Raw genomic sequence first — 24,781 nt, forward strand, 5'->3', positions numbered from 1 at the left:
ATTAAATATTTAATACAATAAAAAATTTATAAAATTCTAATGGAGTGGTGCAACACCAGGCACTACTATGCTGTCAGCTAAAAGACACGCGCTGTGTCCATTATTTGTTCTTTTTTCATCAATGTGATCCTTGAATGTAATTACCAAGACTGCGTAGGCTACATTTGACGGAGGTGCGTTCTAAGCAATTACCACGCAGTTAGTGAAAGAATGTTTCCTTTCTTCACAATTTTTACCTACTTGCTTAGTTAATCCTAGGATGTGCCTTCGTAGGCAGTAATTCAATATTGATGGCGCATACACCTGTGATACGACAAATTCTATTTTTTTAATACCGCGAACAATTTTAAATTGCTGAATCAAATCATCTCGTTTTCTTCTTTCTTCAAGAGTTGTGAGTCCAAGGATAAAGAGCCTCTCCTCATATGACTTATGCTTGAATTATATGATTGTTTTTGTTGCTCCTTGTTGAATACACCCTAGCGTACATATATCTCGTCGTAAATGTGGAGACCTTGAATAGCAAACAAAATGTGGTCTTATTTTTAACTCTTTTTTATATATAAAAAACACACTATTGCATGATGTTTCCATTTCCACTTTTGAAATAATGTCTGATCGTATCTTTCGAGCTTACCTCAAGAAGCCAGAAAAAGTATACAAGTATTTTTTTGATCTTGCTTGTAAAATCTCGTCAAAAATCTAGTCTTTGTAATAGGAGGATGCAGCATCTTTAAAGATTTATTTATTTTTTAAGCCATCTCAATTTCGGAGTTTGTGTTGCGCCAAACGACTTAGCTATAGTTTATTGATTTGCCTCATTATCGTAGACATTAATTACTGTTTTTACAGGATCTGAAAAAAGAGTTAAGCAATTAATTATATACATTATATTTAATGTATATAAATATATACATTAAATAATGTATTTAATGCAAATAAATATATTTAATGTATATAAATATATACATTAAATAAACTGAACAGAAAAAGGCGAGAGAGATATGTAATACTTAAAAGCGCTACTTTCTAAAAAAGTTAGTATTTCTGTAAACATTTTTTTAAACTTTATGTTCTGTTGTAATATAGAGGTGTATGTTTTGATACAAAAAAGCTTCAAAAGTTCATGATGTGATTGCGTTGCAAATAAACCTGTATAAATTTATTTTTGTTGATTTAAATGGTTAAAAATAGAAATAAAAAAATTAAAATTTTATTTTTAAAACCTTATGGACAAAATAGTTTTATAAGTTACAACTTATGAAGAAGTACTTATTAAAATGTTGTTTTTTGAAATAGACTTTTTCTTTTTTTTTCATCAGTTATTTAGGTGCTGCAAGAAGTTTTAACAATCTTATCACAGAGCACCGCAGAAAGGAATTTAACCAGGAAGTTCACGCCTCATTCTTTACCAATGATGCATATATGGCCAGAACCGGCTTTGAACTACGGACCTCCAGTTCTGAAGCCAGACTCTAACCACTACACCACGACTGTTAATATTCTGAAAGTCAATCTAACGCAAACTCACAGTAAAAAAAAATGTAATCAAGAAACTTATTTGGCATCAAAAAGTGTTATTACAACCCCTTCCACTTTTTTCATTTTATAATAAAGTGAATAACATCAACCTCCTTTTTAAAAAACTAAAACACTCGTTGTTGACTCTTTTTTAATACTCGAATTGTTAATTGTTTATAAAAAAAAATGAAAATTTCTAAGTAAAAATAATATTTACTTTTTATTTTTTGCAATATAGACATTGCTATAAAAGAAAAAATAAGATTGTTCTGTTCCTATTTTCGTATCGTTGAAATGACAAAAAATATTTAAAAAGTTTTTGAAGATGTAAATAAGGTTTTCTTTCAAAATTTTAAAATAAAATGTTCGTAATGTATTTTACAAGTTTTATTGATATTGTTATAAAAGTTTGTTAATCTTTAATAAAAATATAAAAACTACGACTGAAAAAGTATTGTAGGAGTTGGTGATAAAGACGTTGGTGGCGATAAAGGCGTTGGTGACGTAGAAGTTGATGATCTAGAAGTTGGGCTGCTAAACTATTTTTTAAAAAAGGTAACAATGTAACAAATGCGTTAAAGGGAATGTTCACAATTTAGGTCATTGAAAAGCAGTGAACTTTGTAACTTATGTATTCTTTTGCAGGTTAATGCGTGTTTAAAAAACAAAGTTTGCGGATGTTTACCTAACGAGGTCATTGTTGTCTTGATGTATAGAAATATTTTAGATTAAATTGACTTGTTTATTAATAAACGTTTTTCAAAGTAAAATAACTTTCATAAATCATAAAAAAATTATGTAATTGCCAGCGAGGAATATTGTACTTAACCTGTAATCGTATCAATTTAACAATAATCTGTTGAGTAAAATGCGGATCAAAAACGCCTAAAGCTCGTTTACTTGAAGAATTAACGGCAAACCAACTAGTAGATTAACAATGGTAAACTACTGAGTAACGATATTTGCGTATATACATATGCGTATTATAATCTTTACTTTTCATCCGCCCAAAGTTTTTATCACATTATTTCATCAGTACCATAAAACTTAAGATTTAAAAATTCATTGAGTTTGGAAACAAACGGTTTTTATGTGGAAGTAAGGCAGTATTTTAATGGTTTATTTCAATAATGTATGCATGCATGTACTTTAATTTTAATAATATATGCATTCATGTACTTTAATTTCAATAATATATGCATGCATGTTAATTTCTTTTGACTCTCTTTATTTTATTAAAATTAACTTTTTTCTTCTTTACTTCAGTATGTTCTTCTGGATCTTTAAGCGTCTTTTTACAAAAGCTACCTCCAGTTCCATCTTTTAAACACTCGAAACCATAAGAACATCCACATGTTGTCTAAATAAACATGAGATAACTATAAACAGGGGCGATTCTAGAAAAACATGAGGAGGGAGGGAGGGCGGGGTGTGTGTGTGGAAGGAGCAAAGAGAATTCTTAAACTTTAAAATATGTCAAATGCCGAATAGCCAACTATATTTTTTAAAAGCCGACTATAAGTTGAAAATAAGTTGGTTGTTTTTAAAATATGAGGGGGGGGGCGAGAAGGGAAAGTGTGACACCCCGTAAAACCGCCCCTGATATAAACACTACGCATAGTGTTGTGTTAGTAGTATGAAAAGATGATATTCGTAAAACAATGGTAGTGCGATAGTGGTGCTCGTGAGAGTGTGTTTCAAAAAATGTAGTGGTTTAATGATGGTTTTCACAAGAAGGCAGATTTTTTCTTAAATATATTTATGTCTTTAAAAATTGGAAGAATATTTCTACGGAGCTAAAAAATAAATGTTGCTATGATACATAAGTTTTAAACTTTCATGAACTAGTTGTTATTGTTATGACTTTTGATTGATAAACAATATTGTTAGAATTGTATTGACTTTAGATTGATCAACAATATTGTAATATTTGTTATGATTTTTGATAGATAAACAATAGTTGTTAGAATTGTTAGATAGAGGATTGAAACTTTAGAGATTTCACGGAAATAAAGGTTAATAGGATCTGATTCCTAAACACAATCAATTAACGTTATAATTATAAAATCTTTAAGTTGTTTGTTTTATCTTATTTAATTTTTTTTTCTTCATGATTCAAAAATAAATATTTTTTTCTTAATAAATAAACAAATATCGCTTTCTTTACTTGTATATTATTGAAATTTACCTTATTTGCTTCAGTTTCTTCTTGACATCGTTGGTTTTCCTTTTTTGTTGGTTGGCAACTACCTTGACACCGTTTATTTTTTACGCAGCAGTAATCTTTTCTACATTCTTTGTCAGATTTGCATTCATTTTGCGAAACCTGAAAGAATTTTGCTGTCAAATAAATTTCATAAAACACTTTATTTTCACAAAATTAAAATCAAAAATGAATTGATGAAAAGATATTTTAAATTCAATAAACATTGGATTTAAAATATCTTGCCTCCAAGATTTAAAGAAAAAAAAATTTTGTAAGACAAACAGCTTTTATAAAAAAGTTAATTAGTACAAAAGCGAAAAATCTTAAGCCAAAACAAATCGTTTCATGTAACAAAACAAATCGTTTTAATTAACTCTAAGAAAGTAGTTGTCAACCTTAATACCTTAGTGCGTTGAAATATTAAATTTGGACATTCTTCCGCTTTCTGTTCTTTTTCAATGGAAGTCACCTAAACCATTATATAACTACAGCAAAAATCATTATTGTCAGCAGCAAACAAAAGTAACAAACGAAAAATCACAACAAGTACGTAAAATATGAGAAGAAAATTGCTTACAAATAAAATTATTACAGCACAAAATAAAAGTTTTCTCATCATTTGTTATATATATTCAGATTAACCCGCACATTAGTAGAATTGGAATTTGATATTAAATTTCCGAAAAGGCGACCTTCTGATAAATGTAACGTTAAAGTTATGAAAATTTATTTTTTAACTTTTAAGCACCTTTTGATTCTTTTATTAGTCGTAGAAAAAACCATTCATTTGAAACTACTGTTTATTTATCATTTTTTTTAACGAATGCTGGCACGGCGATCAGAGGTTTTGCAACAGGTGATACCAAATCAACAGTGAGAATATAACGACATTACAGTTTGTAAATTGATAACAAATCCTCAGCTCGGAACACAAGTGACGTATCGAAAATTTATTAAAAAACTATATAAATATGTAATAATCTAACTTATGTAAGTTTAAAGGTATACATACGTAAAATATTATTCTTATAAAACGTTACGATGGAACGTGTCAAAATGATTTTTTTTAATTAAAAATAATGGTAAATTTACATAAATTAGATATTTACATATTTATACAAAATTTTAATAAATTTTCGATACGTCACTTGTATTCCGAGCTGACGAAATTTCGGATTTAAATTCTTTCAGTGTTTCTCGTATAATATATGCTCACGTGATGTGAAACAATGTGACAGAAAAGCCATTTTGACAAAAATAGATACTTCTAAATTGGAATAAAAAAAGAGTGAAAATTATTGGATCAATTAAAATTATCCAAAGCCAGAAAATATGCTGTAATTATTATTTAATTTCACTTATTTTCATTAGTTGTTTTAAAAAAGCGCACGATTTATAAACTTGTTTCTTATCATTCATGCGTAATGTTTAAAATTATTAAGTGAATTAAAATAAGTCTTTTTATAGTACGATGTGAAACGCCGATTTTGACTGTCAATAAGAAGAGGAATGTAAACACTAAGGACCTGATTTAACTTATTCGTTCCAAAAACCTACATTTCCAAAGGTCGATATCTTTCTGCGATTTTAGTACTGCAGCTACCAACTTTTTAGGAGAGAGGTCATTCAACACACTAAAGTGGATAAAAATATCGGTACTTTTAATGCTTCTTATTAAAATGAAATGCTAAAAAAAATTTACAGCGATAGTCTGATTGTTTTGGTGTTTTAAAAATAGTGTTTTAAAACTAAATTTTGTTAAATTGATTTTTCGGACTTCGCGATTGTGCCGATGATATAATAATATGATGAGGCGAGACAAAAAATAGGTTGTTTATTTTTTTTAATTTTTACTAGGCTAGAGGTTTAGAAAAGAGTTTCAATTTAAATTAAGAGTTTTCGGGGCCTGGGGTTATTTTAAAGTAAGGAAATTTTAACTACCATAATGTCATAAAATTTTTTTTGAAAAAATGGAGGCTTTGGAGCTATTTTTTAGGCTATTCCAAATGCCCAGTATATGATTAATAGTGATTGAAGTATTAAATAAAATTTCTGCAACATTTTTAAAAGAGTGAGCTCATCCTATAAAAACTTTAAGTTAAACCTCTTTGATAACATGGAAAGTTTATTACGTCCCGATTTAGCATTATTCTTTTTTTAATTAATACATTTTTTTTCCATAAAATAAATGTATAAATTTAAAATAAAGAACAATGCAGTGACATATATTGTGAAATAAGAATATACAGTAAAATAAATGCATTTTAATGACTACAAGTGTATTGCTCTGTCCCGTTTCAGCAAGAAATCGACAAAACGGTATTAAAAAAAGTAATTCCACATAATTTGTCAGAAAACTTTTTAACAAGATAATTAATGTAGTACAAGGTCAAACCGTTAATTGTAAAATTGTAAAAATATCGTTCGAATTTGATTACTAGGGTAATTCCACATCAAATCACCCAGTCCATTGAACCATGTCTTCTTTTTGTGTTATATTTTGACACATTATTCCTAACTATAAAAAAATATTGCATGCAAAATATCAGCTAAAAATGTTGAGCGGTTGACAAGATACTGCAATTTTAATATTGACCTGGTTTCCCAAAATGACCCGGTTTTCATAACATTCTGAAAAAACATTTTTCATAAAAAAACAGGAAATAAAAATGGCAAAACTATGAAAATAAACATATATAATGTTTTTTTGACGCTGAATTCAATAAATGTACTTAAAATGCTGAAATATAAAAGGAACATGCTTAAAACTTAATAAAACAACTAGTTTCTATAAACCAACTTTGGGACCCAATATCTCAAAACACCACCGTCAAGTTTTTTTTTTTTGCTGTTAATATTTTCAGCTGCTTATAATCTTACTAGGCAAAAAAAAATCTAACTGCAAAAACAACTGAAACATATAAAACTTTAATTTCAAAGATGTGTTATTTTTTCAAGAAATTCCCAAACAATATTTGTAAATAAAATGAAAATAAGTTAATCGTAATTTAAAAAGTTACTTGAACAAACAAGATTTTCAAAGGTATCGAAGATGTAAGTTATTTTGAATGTGTTTGTAATAGTTCATGATATTGTTCCCACTTTACTTGTACTTCTTCTATTTCAGCATTTTTAAACACATAGTTTCTACCGGAACTAGAGCAAGCTTGTGGAACAGATAGTTTTTTCAATATGTTGGTCTTGGGAATAAAACACTAGCCATCTCTTTCAGGCCAGTTAAAATAGATTGATGGACCTTTTGGGTGAAGAAATTTAATTTTAGCATCAACTTTTTCTAGGTTGGTTTCAGTTACAATGCCGATCCACCACTTATCATCATAAACTACAGCTACATAACCTCCTAAAGTAACAGTATCAGTTTGAAATATATCTTGTTTCTTTTTAAGATTGTGGATTATGGTATAATTAGTATCCGTACTACACCTCTTTGCCCCAACCCTGTTATCTCCAAGATGAATAAATTGATGAAAGCTACGAGTACCAGGTAGAGTTGTTACACCAGTGTACCTTTCTTTTTGCTCTTCACGTTGCAATTGTAAGTCTAATCCCTTTATATAAATGAAGTTAACAACCTTGATTTTCTCAATGCAAAATTCATACATAGCTTCTGAAGTGAGAATTTAGTTTCTGTATGGTCGTTTTAAACTTTCTTGTGCTGGTAATCTTTTTACAGTACCACCAATCCCATCGCATGGTGACTTTCCGTGGGACGTGGCAAAAAAGTTCCATTCAACTTTAAAGGCAAATTCGCTCTCTAGTTGGCATAGATTGTAAAAGCTTTTACAATTTTTGTACTGTCCTGCGCAACCATCAGTGAATGAATGTAATATAAACATATTGAAAAATTTTATTTTAAATATTGGTATGATTAGTTGAAATATTTTGAACACGTAAGTTACATCATGTGTAATGTCGTCTGATATAAAACAGTAAGAAATATGTTTCAGTTCATCTTTATTATCTTTATAGTATATCACAAATGGATGTAAAGAACATTGTTGGGTGTTCCAATGATAGCTTTGTATTTCATCTTGGACTACAAAAGCATAATTTTCAGCAAAGTTGCCAATAATGATAATGTTTGATTGATCCATATTTTGTTTTAGTTGGTTAAGGTACTGCGATTGAGAGCGAGCAATAAAAGAATGAGCTTGTAGCTTTTCAAAGCAAGATACTAATAGTTCAACAAATGTTGGAACATCTGCTGTTAAACTCAATAGTGTTGCACGATCAGTAGTTTGCCATTGCTTGTAGCGTATCTCAAAATTATCTTCGTATTCTCCAAAAATCTCATACAAATATTTGGTAAGGGGTTCTTTACCAGGACAATTATCACACTGTGAAAGCATGCTTTCTTTGTTTTCTACTGAACAAATGGTTTTTGAAAGTAAATCCTTATACTTTAGTCCAATCTTTAAGGCATCTACTAGCAATTTAGCATTTTGGTGATAAGAACAAACACAAATAAAATGTGTACCACTTGCACCTGGCAAAATGCACCACTTTAGCCTAAGTGAAGCAAATTTTGAGTAACTTATTTGTATTTCTGGATTGTTTTCTTTGTATAATACATATAGTTCCTTTAAATTACACAAAAGCAGTTTTTTTTGATTATGGACGTTCTTTTAAATGCTAACATAATCTTTTTTTCCAGGCATAGCTCTACATAAATCACTCGAGTCATGAAAAAATTTAACAGAATCTTTTATTTCTTTGTGTAAGACTTTACCTTTATACAACGGAGAGATAGCTAACAATCCTTTTTTATTAAAAATTTGTCTAGCCATTTTTGCTTGGTATTCTGTAACTGCAAAATTATTTTGTACTTCTAATATTGACCAACTTGGTCAATATTAGAAGTACAACTTGCGTAATGATAAAGTTATTTTTTCTTCATTGCTTAAAGTTTCAATAACACCTTGTTGGCCTTTGCATGCATCTGATGTCATTGAACACATCTTATAATAAATTACTTAGTATGAATGTATTTTTTTAAAAAAAGAGAATTCTTCTTCCTTAATTTTCAGTTCAAAAGAAAAAAAATTTTAATATAGAAATAATTCAAACCTTTTCAGAATCCCTGTTGTATAATTTTTTACACTGATAGATATTGTTAATTTTCTTTATAGATATATTTATATATATATACAATTTATATATATATGTCAAATTGTTAATCTGTTAAAATTTGAATAAAATTTCACCAATAAATGCTGTTCTATACCTGAACTTTTTATAAACTAGTTATTATAAACTTATACAAAATATAGTTGTCAAAATTTTTTTTAAAACAAATGCTCATCAGTATCACACTTAATTAGTTTTTATATAAAAACAATTGTTTTTATATAAAAACTGATTAAAATGTTTTTTTCAGTTATTAAGATCAAATAACTAAGTTATCATATAATTAACACTTCCTTAAATATAACAAAGTTATTTTATAATTTTATATATTATATAAGGAGTCTATAAACCAAATTTAATATTTTACAGAACTCTATTTGCAAGTTTTTTAAAATAATTTATTGAAAATTTGATATATCTTTGAAACTAAAGTTCCATATGTTTCAGTTGTTTTTCCAGTTAGATTTTTTGTGCCCAGTAAGATTATAAGCAGCTGAAAACAATAACAGCAAAAAAAAAAAAAAATTTGGCGGGGGTGTTTTGAGATATTTGGTCCCAAAGTTGGTTTATAGAAACTAGTTGTTTTATTAACTTTTAAGCATGTTCCTTTTATATTTCAGCATTTTAAGTACATTTATTGAATTCAGCGTCAAAAAAACATTATATATGTTTATTTTCATAGTTTTGCCATTTTTATTTCCTGTTTTTTTAAGAAAAATGTTTTTTCAGAATGTTATGAAAACCGGGTCATTTTGGGAAACCAGGTCAATATTAAAATTGCAGTATATTGTCAACCGTTCAACATTTTTAGCTGAAATTTTATGTGTCAACTTTTCTTTTTAAGATGCAACAGCCAAAGAAGTTTTTAAAAAAATTTGAGAACCCATGGTTCAAAATTCCCTAAATTTTGGGTGATTTGATGCCGAATTACCCACTATTCATTTTAACCAAAACCGAGGTTAAAAAAATAAGGTTAAAAAGTTAACTTAGATTAAAGATTTGCGAAAATCCCGATATAAAAAGTTCTGATTACGCAAGATTGTTGCAAATTAGTCATATTTTCATGTTTTGAAAGAATTTTTCGTTTCAGACCACTTGGCGCTTTCCTGCAGATGTTCAAAGTTGCCGTTTTTTAAAGAATTATTTAGTGAAAAAGCAATATTTTCGAACTTTTATTTTATTTCTTAAACCACAACCGTGAACTTCCATATATTATATATCAATCGGAAGAATGTTAAACAGGCTTTCAGTGTTTAATGTAAAATATTTTATAAAATTACATTTCATGTCGTAAAAATGCAGAGAAAGATAACTTTTTAGAGCAGGAAATAATAGCATACTTGAATGTGACTTTTATTAAATTCTGTATGTTTCTGTAAAAATCTGAATAGGTATGGATAAAGTTTGACCCTCTTCTCTTAATCTAATATAGGTTTTGATGCCGCCCGGACCCACCCAAGAACAACTATTTTCAATTTTAAAATATTTCTACTTTAATTGTTCTTTTGTTTTTTTCAAAAAACATGATAGTCATTTTTATTCAGTGATAAAAATCACGCTCCAATTTTATTTTTTAATATATTCCTTAACATACATAAAATAAAATTATTAGATTAAAAATAAATATGTATTCGCTATCGGATAAACTGCTATCGGCTTCTATATCAACGCAATCTAATTGCCGATAAACAATAATTAGTTCAAATAAAAACTCCTCATTAACATCCTTACTTCAAGTGGAGTTTTCAATCAGTAAAAGTTGCAACACTTTATCCGGTAGTACTGATTTACACACACCCTCTAAAAAATGAAGCGTTGATTTGATGTTGATCAACGTTGATTTTGCGTTGACATTAGCGATCAACGGCGATCAACTATAAATGGATGTTGTAGCAACAGCAATGTTATCAACAGCAAATCAACGTTTATTTACAAACACTGAGCGTTCGTTGATTTACTGTTGACAAAAAACAAATTTATTGAGCTGTTTACTAGCAGCAATTTGCTGAGCAAACAGCATGTTCTGCTGGGATTTTTTTGTTATTTTTGGTGGTAATAAAACGTTTGTTCAAATTTTAATTATATTACGGTACCGTAATATAATTAAAACCTTTATAGATGGATAGAATAAATGGATAGATAAAACCTATGAAATGAATATAAACTTTATTGAAAAACATATATTTTGTTAAGTAATTATATTTTCAGTTCTTGAATAAAGATTATCCTAATGAAATTAGGGTAGTTCTTTAACTATTTGAGGATAATAGAACATCTTAATATAAAAATTTTAACAATTTAAAATGAAAAAGTCACAACTTAGCAGCAATTTGGCTTATTAATGCTTATTATAATAACATTGCTATTATCATGGCAAATTAGTAATGTTTATGACTGCAAGTATTTGCCTGATAAATTCTGACTGCAAACTTAAATCATAAAGTACAAAATGCAATTTAAATTGGTTTTTTCTGTATAAGAATAATAATTCCTTAATTTTTTTTTTTCTTTTGTGATGTAATAAAATAAAAAAAATAATGCCTAAATGTGACAGAAGCCTATACATAAGAGAATTTATGAAAGAAAAACGAGATACTGAAAAAAGAATAAAATATCTTCTTGAAGAGTGCAATATTGTTGGTAGAGGGAATTGCTTTCATCTAGTTTCAGACATTCAAAAGATTTTTGTTTCTGAAGATGTGCACAGCGATATATTTATGTTTTCAATCACTTTGCCTAAAAATAAATTTTGTTTAAGTAAAGTTGAATCTTATTATAATGATGTTGACGACATTGCAGTTGAAAATAGTTTATACAGTAGTATTGATACTCTAACTTCAACAAAAGATTTTTTATATGAGTGGTCATTAAAATACTGTATAAAATATGATGCTTTAAATGCACTTTTATTTCACTTTTTCACAAATTTACTCCATCTATAACAAAATGTAGGCAGACATAACAAAAATCTCTTCAAAAAGTTAATGTTTTATATGTCAGTGGAGGCGATTATGTATATCTTAGAGTTGAAAGTGCAATTGATTATTATATATCAACAGTTGGAAATAAGGAAAAGCTTGATCTAATTTTAAGTATTGATTGTGCACCTATGTACAATAGTAAAAAGATTTCCATTTGGCCTATACTATTTACAATTAATAGAAAAGGACCATGTGCTGTTGAGTACTTTGAAGATTTTATTCTTGAAATAAAAAAATTTCAAACTAATGGGTATAAACAGCTGCATGTGACTATTAAACTTCGCACTGACATGGCTTTTAAAAATAATTTGTATAAAGAAGAAGGTCACCAACTTGACAAGAGTCTTTCTCCGCTTGTTCAGTTAAATTTCCCAATGGTAACTGGATTCCCATTGGACTATATGCACCTTATATGTCTTGGGGTAATTAAAAAACTTCTAATAAACTGGTGTAAAGGTCCCCGATGTATTAGAATAAGTCAATCTGTTAAAGACAGTATTTCAAATGAACTCATAAATTTAAGAAGTTATACACCATCCAATTTTCAATGTAGACCACACTCTTTAAATGAACTTGAGAAGTGAAAAGCAACAGAGTTTTGATTCTTTCTGCTTTATGCTGGACCTGTTGTTTCAAAAAGGAAAAATAAATAAAACTAACTATGACTTATTTATTTCTCTTTCAATTGCTATGCACATACTGCTTTCTGATAAAATGGTGAAAAATGAATTGTTGCATTTGCTAAACAGTTGCTTATATGGTTTAATTAGAGAAGTACAAATTTTGTATGGGGAGATCTTGGTAACTGATGATAACTGTAGTATTGAAAAAATCTTTTTCAATATGAAAAAAGAGAGAAAAAGTTGTTCTTATAAAAGTATACCCCCTCAAAGAAAAAAAAAAATTGGGATTCTGGTTGGTGATTGGGATTGGGATTCTGATTGGGATTCTGGTTGGTGATTGGGATTGGGATTCTGATTGGGATTCTGGTTGGGATTCTGGTTGGGATTCTGGTTGGGATTCTGAGAAAGAAAACAATATATTATAACAGTTGTATTTATATATTATTAATAATAATTCTTTTATCTTCTGATTCGTCGGAATCGTCTATTTTACGTTTTCTGTTGATTTGGTTATGATTCAGGTGAAAATCAACCCAATTTAATTCTTTTAAAAGTTCTTTCTTTTGAATATTTAGTATTGTCAATTCAACTAAAATTTTTGTTTGGGTATTTTTTAACTCTTGAATGTTCATGATTGACATTTATATAAAATCTATGAGATAAGAAAGATATAACATTATTGTTTATTATTACATGTTATAAAATTATTAAACATAAACATTAAACATAAAACAAACTAAATTAAAAAAACAAATTCAAAAAACCAACTAAAATAAAAAAAATATTTTTATATTCAAAATATTGCTTCGCGTAATTTTACAATAAGTTTTACAACATTATTAGTTGCTATACAGCAATTACATGTTCTGTCGCAAAGGTGATGATAAAGATGATGATAAAGATGATGATAAAGACGAAGAAGTAGAAGATGAAGAAGAAATATATACAATTAAATTTAACTACATTTATCAACAATTGAATAAAGAAAAAGAAGAGATAAGAAAAATCGATAAATAAATAAAGAAAATAATATATAAATTATATATAAAATATTAAATATAAAGAAAATAATATATATATTATTTTACTTATTGTATTATTTTTTATACATAACAATTATATTTATTTACTTATATATTGTATTTTATATATCCCAATCAGAATCCCAATCCGAATCCCAACCAGAATCCCAATCAGAATCCCAACCAGAATCCCAACCAGAATCCCAACCAGAATCCCAATCAGAATCCCAATCCCAATCACCAACCAGAATCCCAATCAGAATCCCAATCCCAATCACCAACCAAAATCCCAATCAGAATCCCAATCCCAATCACCAACCAGAATCCCAATATTTTTTTTTCTTTGAGGGGGTATACTTTTATAAGAACAACTTTTTCTCTCTTTTTTCATATTGAAAAAGATTTTTTCAATACTACAGTTATCATCAGGTAACATACAATGTTCATAGCATGATTCATTTAGCTGATGATTGTGTTAACTTTGGGGAGAGTCTTGATCATCTATCAGCTTTTCCTTTTGAAAACTTTTTGGGTTGAATTAAAAAAGTGGTGCGAAAATCACATCAGATTGTTGCCCAAAAAATGAATCAACTAGATGAGAGAAAAAAGTTGGATATTTTTCTTAGAGAAAGGAATGGTAAAGAAATTTCTGTCCAAGTGGTAAATAAAAAGATCAAATCAAATCTACGAGACAGAGTTTATTTCATTCAAGACAAAGGGTTTATTTTAGTAGAAGAGGTTTTGGTAGATCTTGCAAAATGCAACACTCTAAATCGTCATTCAGTTCGAAAGTTTTTTCCTGATTGTTTTGAAACATCTTATTTAGACATTTGTTATGTAAATTCATTAGCCAACCTAAAAACAATTTTTCTGAAAAAAAAAGAACTTTTGAAAAAAGGCTTGATGATACCTCTTCAAAAAGGTGGTTATGCTTTTTTTTTCTGCTTAGACATTGTGATATTGCTTATGATCACTGATTTCTTGAATTAAAACACAAATTTTGATTATACTTGCAGACCATCAATTTTTAAAGAATGTCTGTGCATGTGTCATTATGTAAAATTTGTTATAAATTTGTCAAATATATAGTTCATTGAATAACTTTAAAGTGAGTTTAATGCATTTTAAATTATAAATATTTTGTGTGAAACAAATACCTGGTATGTTTGTAGAAATAATAAAATATTTACGCTGGTGTTTTACATTATTAAATATAAAAAGCGTTTTACAAAGTTTTACATTGTTTTTAAATTCTATTTTTACATTGTTTTTAATTTCTAATGTATTTTTAATTTTATTTTGTAACTTATATAAGATTGTTTAGAATTAAATTGCACCAGAATATTGAAATGTCATTTGCCATTGTTGAATTTTTAAATGGAAAAATTAAAGTAGTGGTAGTGATTACTAAAAGTTGGATGAAAAATGATGGGAAAAGCTTCTGGCATTTATTTAAAAGTTCCGCTGCGATTCGTAAAGCTGTCACAACCTTGCAGGCACCAACCTCTGATTGGAAGATATACCCAGCTAGGATTTTATACACTACAGGTTTGCATATTACTATAAAAAAATGTAAAAAAATTGAATTAGATACTGAACTGTATGTTTTGACCAGGGCACTGGAGAGGATAAACATGTGCTGGTGCAAATTTATTTTGGGCCCCCCTTTACAATATGACTATTCTCTCATTTAATATCACTTATTTTAAATCCAATATTCCAACGGGCATTTGTTTAAATTATATTTTCTGAATGTCATTAGAATGTTTAAAGAAGATTCTTAACAATTTTTTTAATCATTGACAAAAACATTTTTATTTTGGAGTCTTTATAAAAAAAAGTTTTTTTAACAATGTTTTTAGTTTTTTTTTTAAACTTTTAGTGTTTTTTAAAAACTAAAAAATTCATTAATTTTCATGGGTTTTTCATTAAAATTCATTAATTTTTATGCGGTGCACCAAGTGCACCCCATTCTCATAGCGCCTGCTTTTGCCGCAAACATTTCAATTACATTTTTATTAGATATTGATAAATGATTTTACGTACATTGATTTGTGTTTAGATTTTTATGAAAAAGCTCAGTCACGCTTAGAGAAAACAGCAGATACTTTAAATATTGAAACTGACACCGAAGAGAAAAAAGGGACAAAGCAAAAGTAAATTTTACTAAAATTAGTTTTAAATAAATAAATAATTTTCCAATAAAGAATTACACAAATCATGAACTTTTTTTGTTTAAAAAGTAAAGTTTTTATTAAAGGAGAAAGATAGCAATGACATTCTCTGAAAGTGATGAAGATATTGTGGTTGGTGATGAAGAACTATACAGAAGATATTATTTTGATAGCTCAAATAGCTAAAGAACATCTAACGTGATTCTAAATATAGCAGGTTAACTATTTTTGTAAAAGTAACATAATGGTTTGTTAAAATAAACATGTTTATTTTTTTACTGAATTATAAATGTTTTTAAATCGATATCAACTCCCCATTTACACAGTAAAATAGCAAGCTTTTCAGTTGCTGAAAATAACATTGACTTCTCGAAAGAAACTAATCTATCTCAAGGGAAAATGATGTTGTCTTCAAATATATTGGTAAAAAAAAAAATACTAATGTTGCTTTTGTTCTAATTAAAATCTGTGTGCGTGTGCAGTAAAAAAATTAATAGAAATCAGAACTATATGTTATAGAATATAATTTTGTTGACAAATATTTTATAAATATATGTTTGTTGACAAGTTTAAATAAAAATCACTATATAATGTTTAAAAATTTTGTTTAATTTTTGTAGGTATAATTTATCTATACCTAGGTAGAAAATGGCTCTAAAAATTGTGTTTTGGATAAAGAGGATAGCAGAGAAAGACATTTGTCTTGCCAGGGTAAATAAAATTTTTAAGACTGTACAATGTGTTAATCAAAGTTTTATTTATTTTTTCCATTTAGGTAATTTTTCATGGTTAATTTTTTACAAAATATGTTACATAAATAATAATAATATTATTTATTTTACTACATTTTTTTTTAAGATTTTCAAAAAGTTGCGTTGAGTTGGATGGCAAAAATAGATAAAAAGGTACTACTGTTGCTTTTTATTTTAATATCAAGGATTGCATAAGACCCCCACAAATTTTCAAAATTTTGAATCAAATCAGAAAAGTGATTCAAGAGTCAATTTTAAAAATCCATGTATTGAAATTAAGATTAATATTTAATGAAAATTAATATAAATTTCATTCATATAGAATGAACATAATATGTATTCTGACCCTTAATTAATTTTTATTTTTGTAATAATAGATGAGTTCTCTTAGTCGTTGTGGAGGTAGCGAGGAAAGTTGTTGATGAGCGAGGATGCTGGAGCCTGTTTTAATGTCTCTGGTGGTTCATTGAAGATAAATTTTAAAACATACACCCTGTATCATATGATAGTGGGTTAGAATGGTTTTATGCATTTTTTTAGATTTTTTTTTTTTACAGGAAGTATATTTTGTTTGCCCTAGTCAGTCATTTATGTAACTATTTGCTATAGTTTCTGCAGTTTGATTTTTTTTTAATTTGATTTGAATTTTTGATTTAGATGCGATTACACGACAGCTTCATGATGAAAAAATTTGCGAATGTTGATCAGGCATTTCGAAATTTTTAAGACAATTAGGAACACGACTCAATCAAAAAGTTTTAAAAATGAACAATGCTGCAAACGCTAAATAAATTGTTTGAAAATGTAAATTTTGTGTTAAATTCAATAAAAAACTTTCTTACTTAACGCAGTGCATACTTTATTTGATTATTATTTTGAGTTAGCTTTGAATTGCTCTATCAATAAATTTTTTGCTAAATCCTTTATTTACAGCCTGTTTTTTACAAAACAAATTAAGATATGAGCAATATGTATAAATTTTATATATAAATATTTTATATATGTACATATATACATATATAATATATATATCAATTATAAATTATTAGAAAATCACTTAACAAAATTTTTTTTCAATTAACACAGTGTTTCATCAATAAAAAGACTCATCAGAAATAATGAGTTTTTTTTATTGATGACAGTATTTCTGATGAGTCTTTTTATTGATGAAACACAGTGTTAAATGAAAAAAAAAATGTGTTTAGTGATTTCCTACTAATTTATAATTGCTCTGTTCTTCTAAGAACATTGAGCACTCTATTTTGTAGAATACATTTTAAAGTTGTTTATATATATATATATATATATATATATATATATATATATATATATATATATATATATATATATATATATATATATAAGCATATAAACATATAAATATATATGTTTATATATATAAAAAATATATATATCAGCTATTTACGAAATATATATATATGTTTATATATAAATATATAAACATATATATATTTCGTAAATAGTTGATATATATTTTTTTGATATATGCATCAAAAAGCGATATTAAAATGCCGTCGACTATTATAAAAATCAGTGTTGAATCACCAGAAAAAATGTTTGTTGATTAAACGTTGAAAAGCAACATTCGATCAACGTTTTTTGTAAACACCAAATCAACGTTGATAAGTGGCTAACATTTTGGACAAAAAATCAATATGGAATCAATGTTGACGAGAAACATTGAATCAACATCAAATCAACGCCTCATTTTTTAGCGGGCAGTCTTCAAACGACTTTTCAAAATGGTACTGGAAATATAAGGATCTGATTTTCCTAAACCTCGACAAAAAACATCAGTTAAGTTGTTAATTCTTGAGGTTTTTCTTGCATGATCCATATGATCTTTTCTAAGCAATTTTGCCAAAATTTCTAACCGGCAAAATTAATTTAACCATGATTTGAGCTCCACGAGCTAAAACTTTATGAACACAAGTGGGAATTTTATTACATGAATATTTCTCATTGATAATTAAAACTGTTTGTAGACAATATTTTTCAAACTTGATTGGATCAATTGGAATTTGACAGAACAAACATGTTAATATTGTTCTTAAATGGACAATAAGATTTATATCTATATCCAAAATTTCTGATAACAATATTGGATCAGAAAAAGTTTGCCGTACAGTATTGTCATTATTAGATGAACCAGTGCCACCTGGATGGGGTTTGTCTACGTGTAAATTTAATTTTTCCCAAAATCTTTTTTGTATAAGACTTTTTCTAGCTTTTACATAACCTTTATTTGTCCTTTTGTCTGCCATTGCTTAGTATCTAATATGTACGACAAATGAAGGAGATATTACATGAAACGGATCCAGCAATGAAGTTGACTTCATTGCTGGATCCGTTTCATGTAATATCTCCTTCATTTGTCAGATCCGTTTCTTTGACTCCAAAGAGTAAAAGTGCTTTCTCAGTGTTAAATAATTTGTTTGTATGGTTTTCAATGTAACTCATTTCAGTAAGTGTGGATTTACAAAGCGGACACAATTGATAAGACGGTGTTCCGCTAAAACTTTTCTATCGATGACTGTTAAAAATAAAGAGCTTTTGATATTAGGAACTTTTCCACTTCGCGAGGTTAAAATTATTTTGTTCTATCTCTATGTTTTTCTGAACCGAGAAAATCAAGTTCAAAGTTTTAAATAGACATGCAGGTCAAATAACATAAAGTATGTACCAATATCTCACAACAAAATAAAACTCTAGTTATAAATTCTAAAAGCATACTCAAAAAGCATACTAAAAAAACTAAAAGCAAACATCTAAAACACATTGCTCAATAAAAAGATATCTTAGAGAACAATTAGTTAACCAGCGCCTCTGGTTACTCCATTAAAAACATAACATTTCAGTAAGAAGCCCATTTAACAACATAACAAATAAAGCATAAAATTTTTGACAATTTTAAAATACTCTTATAAAATGCAATATTTACAATAGGCATATACTCGAACATACTTTGAAGGACATTGTCTTTATCATTTGAAATTTGTGTTTTCTGATTCAAGGCAGAAAACATTAGTACCACTGTCATGACAAAGATTATAGATTGTTAATTCATGCTTTTGAACAAAAATTAGAACATGACTTTCTGTAGTATACATGATCTGAATGCTAGATGCTTTATCTGAATATAGGGAACAAGTTTAAAATTAAAATAGCCTGCAATAGCTGAAAAATGTTTGAAATCAAATTTCTTCATTTGGTAGACAGAAAAAAAAAATTATTTTTTGAAGAGCAGGAATTTCTCTGATTAAACCAAGGGGGTTAAATATTTCAACAGGAGCGAATGCTCTATCGATTTGACTCTAGTATACAAGAGCTTGATATTATCAAGCTCTTGTATACTAGAATTCCTTTGTCTTAAATTTTTGCTAAATTACTCTGATTTTTGGGTAACATATCGCAAACCAAAAATCAAAAAAATACGTGTTGATTTTTCATCAAAGATTTTTTGTGTGCATTTAAATTTACAATAATTCAACAGTCTTTCTTTTTGGTTACAGACTTGCGTGAAACATTTTCTCTCTTTCTATTTTTATACGGCTGATCTGATTGTCCAAGCTGCTTTCTCACATTATGTATGCAAGTTTTTGGTGCTGACTTTCTTTTCCTAGTTTTTCCTTAACGTAGGAGCAGGCGACGAGCTGGTGCTATTTTAAGGTTATCATCATGATAACCAAAAACAGTCAGATCAGTCTCTGAAATGTATATATATTATATATATATATATATAAATATATATGTGTGTGTGTGTGTGTGTGTGTGTGTGTGTGTGTGTGTGTGTGTGTGTGTGTGTGTGTGCGTGCGTATGTGTGAACATTAACATATTTTATCTTGAAAGTTTTGTAGTTGTTTTTCTATAATAAAAACAACCGCTACCATTTTGGTGTTGTTAACTTTTGATTGGATAAAACGCAGATAGCACATTATAATTTTAATTAATACACAGGATTAAGGAGATAGAACAAGATGCAATGTCAGGTATAGTAAGTTAATTTTTTTTTACTGATTTATTTGTAAAAAATATTTTATCCATGAAAAGAAAAAAATTGATCTAACTCAATTTTTTTGATTTGTGGAGATAGAACAAAATAATTCTAACCTCGCGATTTGGTAGCCATATTATAATATCAGAAAGTTCATTTATTTGTTATTTAACGAAAAATTTTGTTTCGAGAATAAGTTCTTTACTCTCTTTAGCATACTTTAAGATTATTGGTCTAAAAAATTTAACAGAATTAGAAGTTGGGTTTGCCCAAAACACATCCCAGTCATATTTTGAAGTCTTAAGGTACAGTTGTAACACAAAAAAGCAAATCCTCTGATGAACTTACAAATAACTCATCAAACTTTTGATTGAATTAGAAAAAATTAATGGCTCCATCAAATCCCTAATTTACAACAAAAATCAACTCAATTGAATCCTTTTCTTTATTAATAATTTTACATATAATTTGCGCCTCTTGTGATTCTATTATTCTTAAAACAATTTGTATTAGAAGATTTTTAAAAATTAGCCATATATTGTAAAGGGCTTCATGACAAGATCCTCATGATCTCCTAGAAGTCCTGTCGTTACTAATGTAAAAATTGTAAAATATATTTAGTTATTGTAATAATTTTAAACGGCAAAATATAAAAAAAACAAAAACAAAACAAAACAACATGAAGACTGTGAAGCCCACAAGTGTCAAATCGGAGCGCGGATATTCAGCAAGCGGCAACATTGTCACAAAATTAGATCATCTCTTGAAGATAATACTCTGAAAAGTTTCTTTTTCTCTGCATTTTTACGACATGAAATGTAATTTTATAAAATATTTTACATTAAACACTGAAAGCCTGTTTAACATTCTTCCGATTGATATATAATATATGGAAGTTCACGGTTGTGGTTTAAGAAATAAAATAAAAGTTCGAAATTATTGCTTTTTCACTAAATAATTGTTCTTTAAAAAACGTCAACTTTGAGCATCTGCGTGGAAGCGCCAAGTGGTCTAAAATTGACAACTGTTTTCTGCTAAACTTCATTGTTGTTATTAAAATGAAAAAACACGATTTCACATAACATATCATAACATAATTAAACAATTAAAACTTTCAATTTGAAAGTGAAGTAAAGTAACTTTAGTTTCAGTTATTTTTTTAAAATGTCTTTAATCAGTCTCGAATTGTACTTAAGAAGTATTGGCAAAATATATTGGTATATATTGTACTTTAGAAATATTGGCATAATATATTGGCTAAAATATTGGTATATATTAGCATTATGTGGCAGAAGTGAACTACAATCACCATTGAGGACCCCCTCCCCAGCAACACTGAACAAACGTTCTGATGGCGAACTTGTAGGTGGGGCACCCCAATAAATGCGAGCTACTGTCACCGCAGCTTGCAATCGTTGCATGTTGTTACTCCACCACTGTAGTGAATCAACGTGTCTATTTATTTCTGGTTTTGCCAGATACTGGCTTAGCTGAGTGTTAATGTCTGTTGATAATTGTTGTTCATGTGCTGTGCCACCAGCGGAGGTAGACTGAACAATTTCATCAATACATTATCAGAGTAATGATGATGATGTATAAGAATTATCCAGCTGGGCTTTTTTTGCTGGAATTCCCTCAATTTTATCAATCTGCTGCTCAGCATGATCAGATTAATTTCCATCTTGCATTTATACCCTCTGCTCTGTAACTTTATTGAATGTATATTAACCACATTTGTGTCATCACTTCAGGCTCTATCAAGTATCTACACTTCAAAATATTGTGTGTCTTCTTTTCAGTATTTTTTGTTGAGTTGTTGTTTGGAACAAGACCAATTAAATTGAAAAGAAATTTAAATACAGATACCATTACAAACATGGAGTTCATAGAATATAGAATTACAAAGAAAATTGATTTGTATAAATAAAATGCTAAGTATACAAGTAAACACGGGCAAAAAAGATGTAATAAATATCTGACTAAAATTCAGAAATCCGGCCAAAATTTTGCCGGATTTACTAACTTTTAGCTGGAGCCGGATTTGAGTTGGATTTGTAAGATTGGCCAGATTTCGGCCAGAGTCGAAGCCAAAATCCGGGACAGCCCTAGTAAAAAAAAGTTTATGACTATTACAGATGTAATCATATTTTTTCAATTACGTTAAGAATAACTACATATGTACAACTGCATCTATTAATTCTACAGATGTAGTTACATCTTTACAACTATATAAAATATAACTACAGAATTTCATGAAACTTTTGAATTATAATGCATTATTATAACCAGATGTAGTTATATATATGGTATTTTTCAGATGTAGTTACATCTGCAAAAAATAATAAATATGAATGCATTATTTTAACCAGATATAGTTACATATATGATTTTTTCAGCCCAATAACATCTTGAAGAAATTCTTCCAGATTTTTATTGAATTATTAGAACGTCGTAATGTTGCTTCTCTTTCTCTTTTCTATGAGTACTATAATATGCGCTGCTCAAAAGAGCTAGCGTCTCTTGTGCCATCTACTAAAATTCATTCTCTTGTTACTCATCATTCAATTAAGTCTTATCCTTTTACTGTGACTGTTCCTAACCCTAGTCAAAAAGTCCTATAGGATTCTATAAGAATTTGGAACAAAAAAAATTTATTTTAAACAAAAAAATTAGAACCCCATTAAATTAAAACACAAAAGTTAAAAAGTGTTTATAGTTATTTTTATAGTTACAAAATTTTGTGATTTTTTTTGTTCCAAAATTCTATAATTTCTATAGAACTTTTTGGCAAGGGAAGTGCTCCAAATATTTTTATTCGTTAAGTTTTTTTCCTCAAACATCAGTTCTTAGAAGATCGCTTCCTTTTTTCTTATTTTCCCGATTCATATAATTTGTAATCTTTTAAGTCGTCTGTTAATCGTTATCGTGCTTTATAAACTTTATCTTTTCTCATCCAGTAACTTCTAAACTCTAAAAGTGGTTACTTGCAGCTTTGTTAGAAGTGAAGATGTTAAAAAAAAAAACTTGGACATTATAACCAAGTCATCTACTTTTGAAGCTTTTTGATGTGTTTCCATTTGCCTCTTTATTTTTTTTCTTTATAACCAAACGTAATTTCACCAGATTTTTCAGCTATCTAATTATTTTATATACACTACAATGAAATGATAAAAGTAAAAATTCTCCGTCTTGGAAAAAAACAATGAAGGAGACCACGGAGAAAACCAATCAAATCTTTTGAAAAATGCTTGGCGTACTCCACTATTATCATTATCACGACCGCATTTCCATTTCTAAATTATTTACTGGTAACATTTTAATTAAAACCTTTTGTTCACCAATAAAATCATTTAACCATAAGTGCCATAACAGTTTTTTCAAAATTCAATTTATTGCTTTGTGCTTTACGAAACAATTGTTCCCTTAAAATAAGTTCACATAGGCGTAAGGTGGATCCATGGTAAAAAAAAACAAAATATTTAGAAATTTTAATATCATTTTTTTTTTAAATAAAATATGAACAATAAATAAAACTGTAAAATGAAAAACCTTTTAAAAACAAAAAAATTAAACTGCTAAATCTGCGAAAAAAACTACACAAAAAAAGAGTTATGTAAAACAACTGTTGCTTGAAAAATGCTCGTGCTATCAAGCTACAAATTTTATAAATTAGAGACGTCACATTAATAAAGTGCCTGAAGCAGGATTACTTCATATTTTTATTATGTTTCATAATGGCAGCTAAGTAAGTAAATAATCCAAAAATTTGACCTAAAGTTGACAGGAAATACAAGTTTTTCGATAAAAAAAATATTTAGGTGAAGATCCTGCTTCAGGAACTACTTTAAAGTATTATAAACAACTCCTGAAAATTTGAACGTTTAACTATGAGCAGATTTTAAGATATCGTTGTTCTAAGATTACAACATTCGAAAAAATAAACAATGAAAAAAAATGCAAAAGAAATTAATAATAAGGTAAAGATGTTCATTGAGCAATCTACAAGTAAAACAATAGAAAAACATAAAAACAAAATATATTAAAAGATAGTGGATATATTTTAAATAACACAGATATCGATTATTTAGATTTTTATACGACATAAAAAGTAGAAACTGACTAGTTGTGGTTGGTATGCTCGTTGCTGTGGACAATTGTTAACAAAAATTGACAATTTTATTGTTTTAAACAGATTTTTAACGTAAACAATGATTTAAAATCACTTTCTTCTTAAAGATAAGTAGCTTTTTTGATAAAAACTTTAATTTAAAAAAAAAAATTATTTATTTGCATTTCTTTTACCATGGATCCACCTTAACAAACTTGTAGTAAAAATAT

General features: G+C 28.0%; 2 protein-coding genes across 8 annotated transcripts; one reads left to right on the forward strand and one right to left on the reverse strand.

The window, feature by feature from the left end:
* Positions 1-722: 722 nt before the first annotated feature.
* Positions 723-4,906, reverse strand: LOC124815598 (uncharacterized). Of its 2 annotated transcripts, none has more exons than XM_065815410.1 (4): positions 4,305-4,484; positions 4,131-4,196; positions 3,710-3,847; positions 723-855 (listed from the first exon to the last, which is right to left on the reverse strand). In XM_065815410.1, exons 1-4 carry the CDS (start codon positions 4,344-4,346, stop codon positions 847-849), a joined length of 255 nt encoding a protein of 84 aa, XP_065671482.1. In that variant the 5' UTR covers positions 4,347-4,484; the 3' UTR covers positions 723-846. The 2 variants fall into 2 exon arrangements, with proteins under 2 accessions (XP_065671482.1, XP_065671481.1); XM_065815409.1 differs by lacking the exon at positions 723-855 and adding an exon at positions 1,838-2,881 and having other exon boundaries at positions 4,305-4,906.
* An 8,993-nt stretch (positions 4,907-13,899) lies between these two features.
* On the forward strand, positions 13,900-17,273 carry LOC136089456 (uncharacterized). Of its 6 annotated transcripts, none has more exons than XR_010643069.1 (7): positions 13,908-15,049; positions 15,564-15,657; positions 15,762-15,892; positions 16,296-16,386; positions 16,534-16,580; positions 16,805-16,939; positions 17,085-17,273. XR_010643069.1 is itself a non-coding variant. In XM_065815465.1 (3 exons), the coding sequence occupies exons 1-3, from the start codon at positions 14,851-14,853 to the stop codon at positions 15,859-15,861; spliced, it is 393 nt and encodes a 130-aa protein (XP_065671537.1). In that variant the 5' UTR covers positions 13,906-14,850; the 3' UTR covers positions 15,862-15,894. The 6 variants fall into 6 exon arrangements, 1 of the variants encoding a protein (XP_065671537.1); XR_010643070.1 differs by having other exon boundaries at positions 16,317-16,386; XR_010643072.1 differs by lacking the exon at positions 16,805-16,939 and having other exon boundaries at positions 13,900-15,049.
* The last annotated feature ends 7,508 nt before the right edge of the window (positions 17,274-24,781 follow it).

Source organism: Hydra vulgaris, chromosome 13 (genome assembly GCF_038396675.1).
Source record: "Hydra vulgaris chromosome 13, alternate assembly HydraT2T_AEP".
NCBI classification, from domain to species: Eukaryota; Metazoa; Cnidaria; class Hydrozoa; order Anthoathecata; family Hydridae; genus Hydra; species Hydra vulgaris.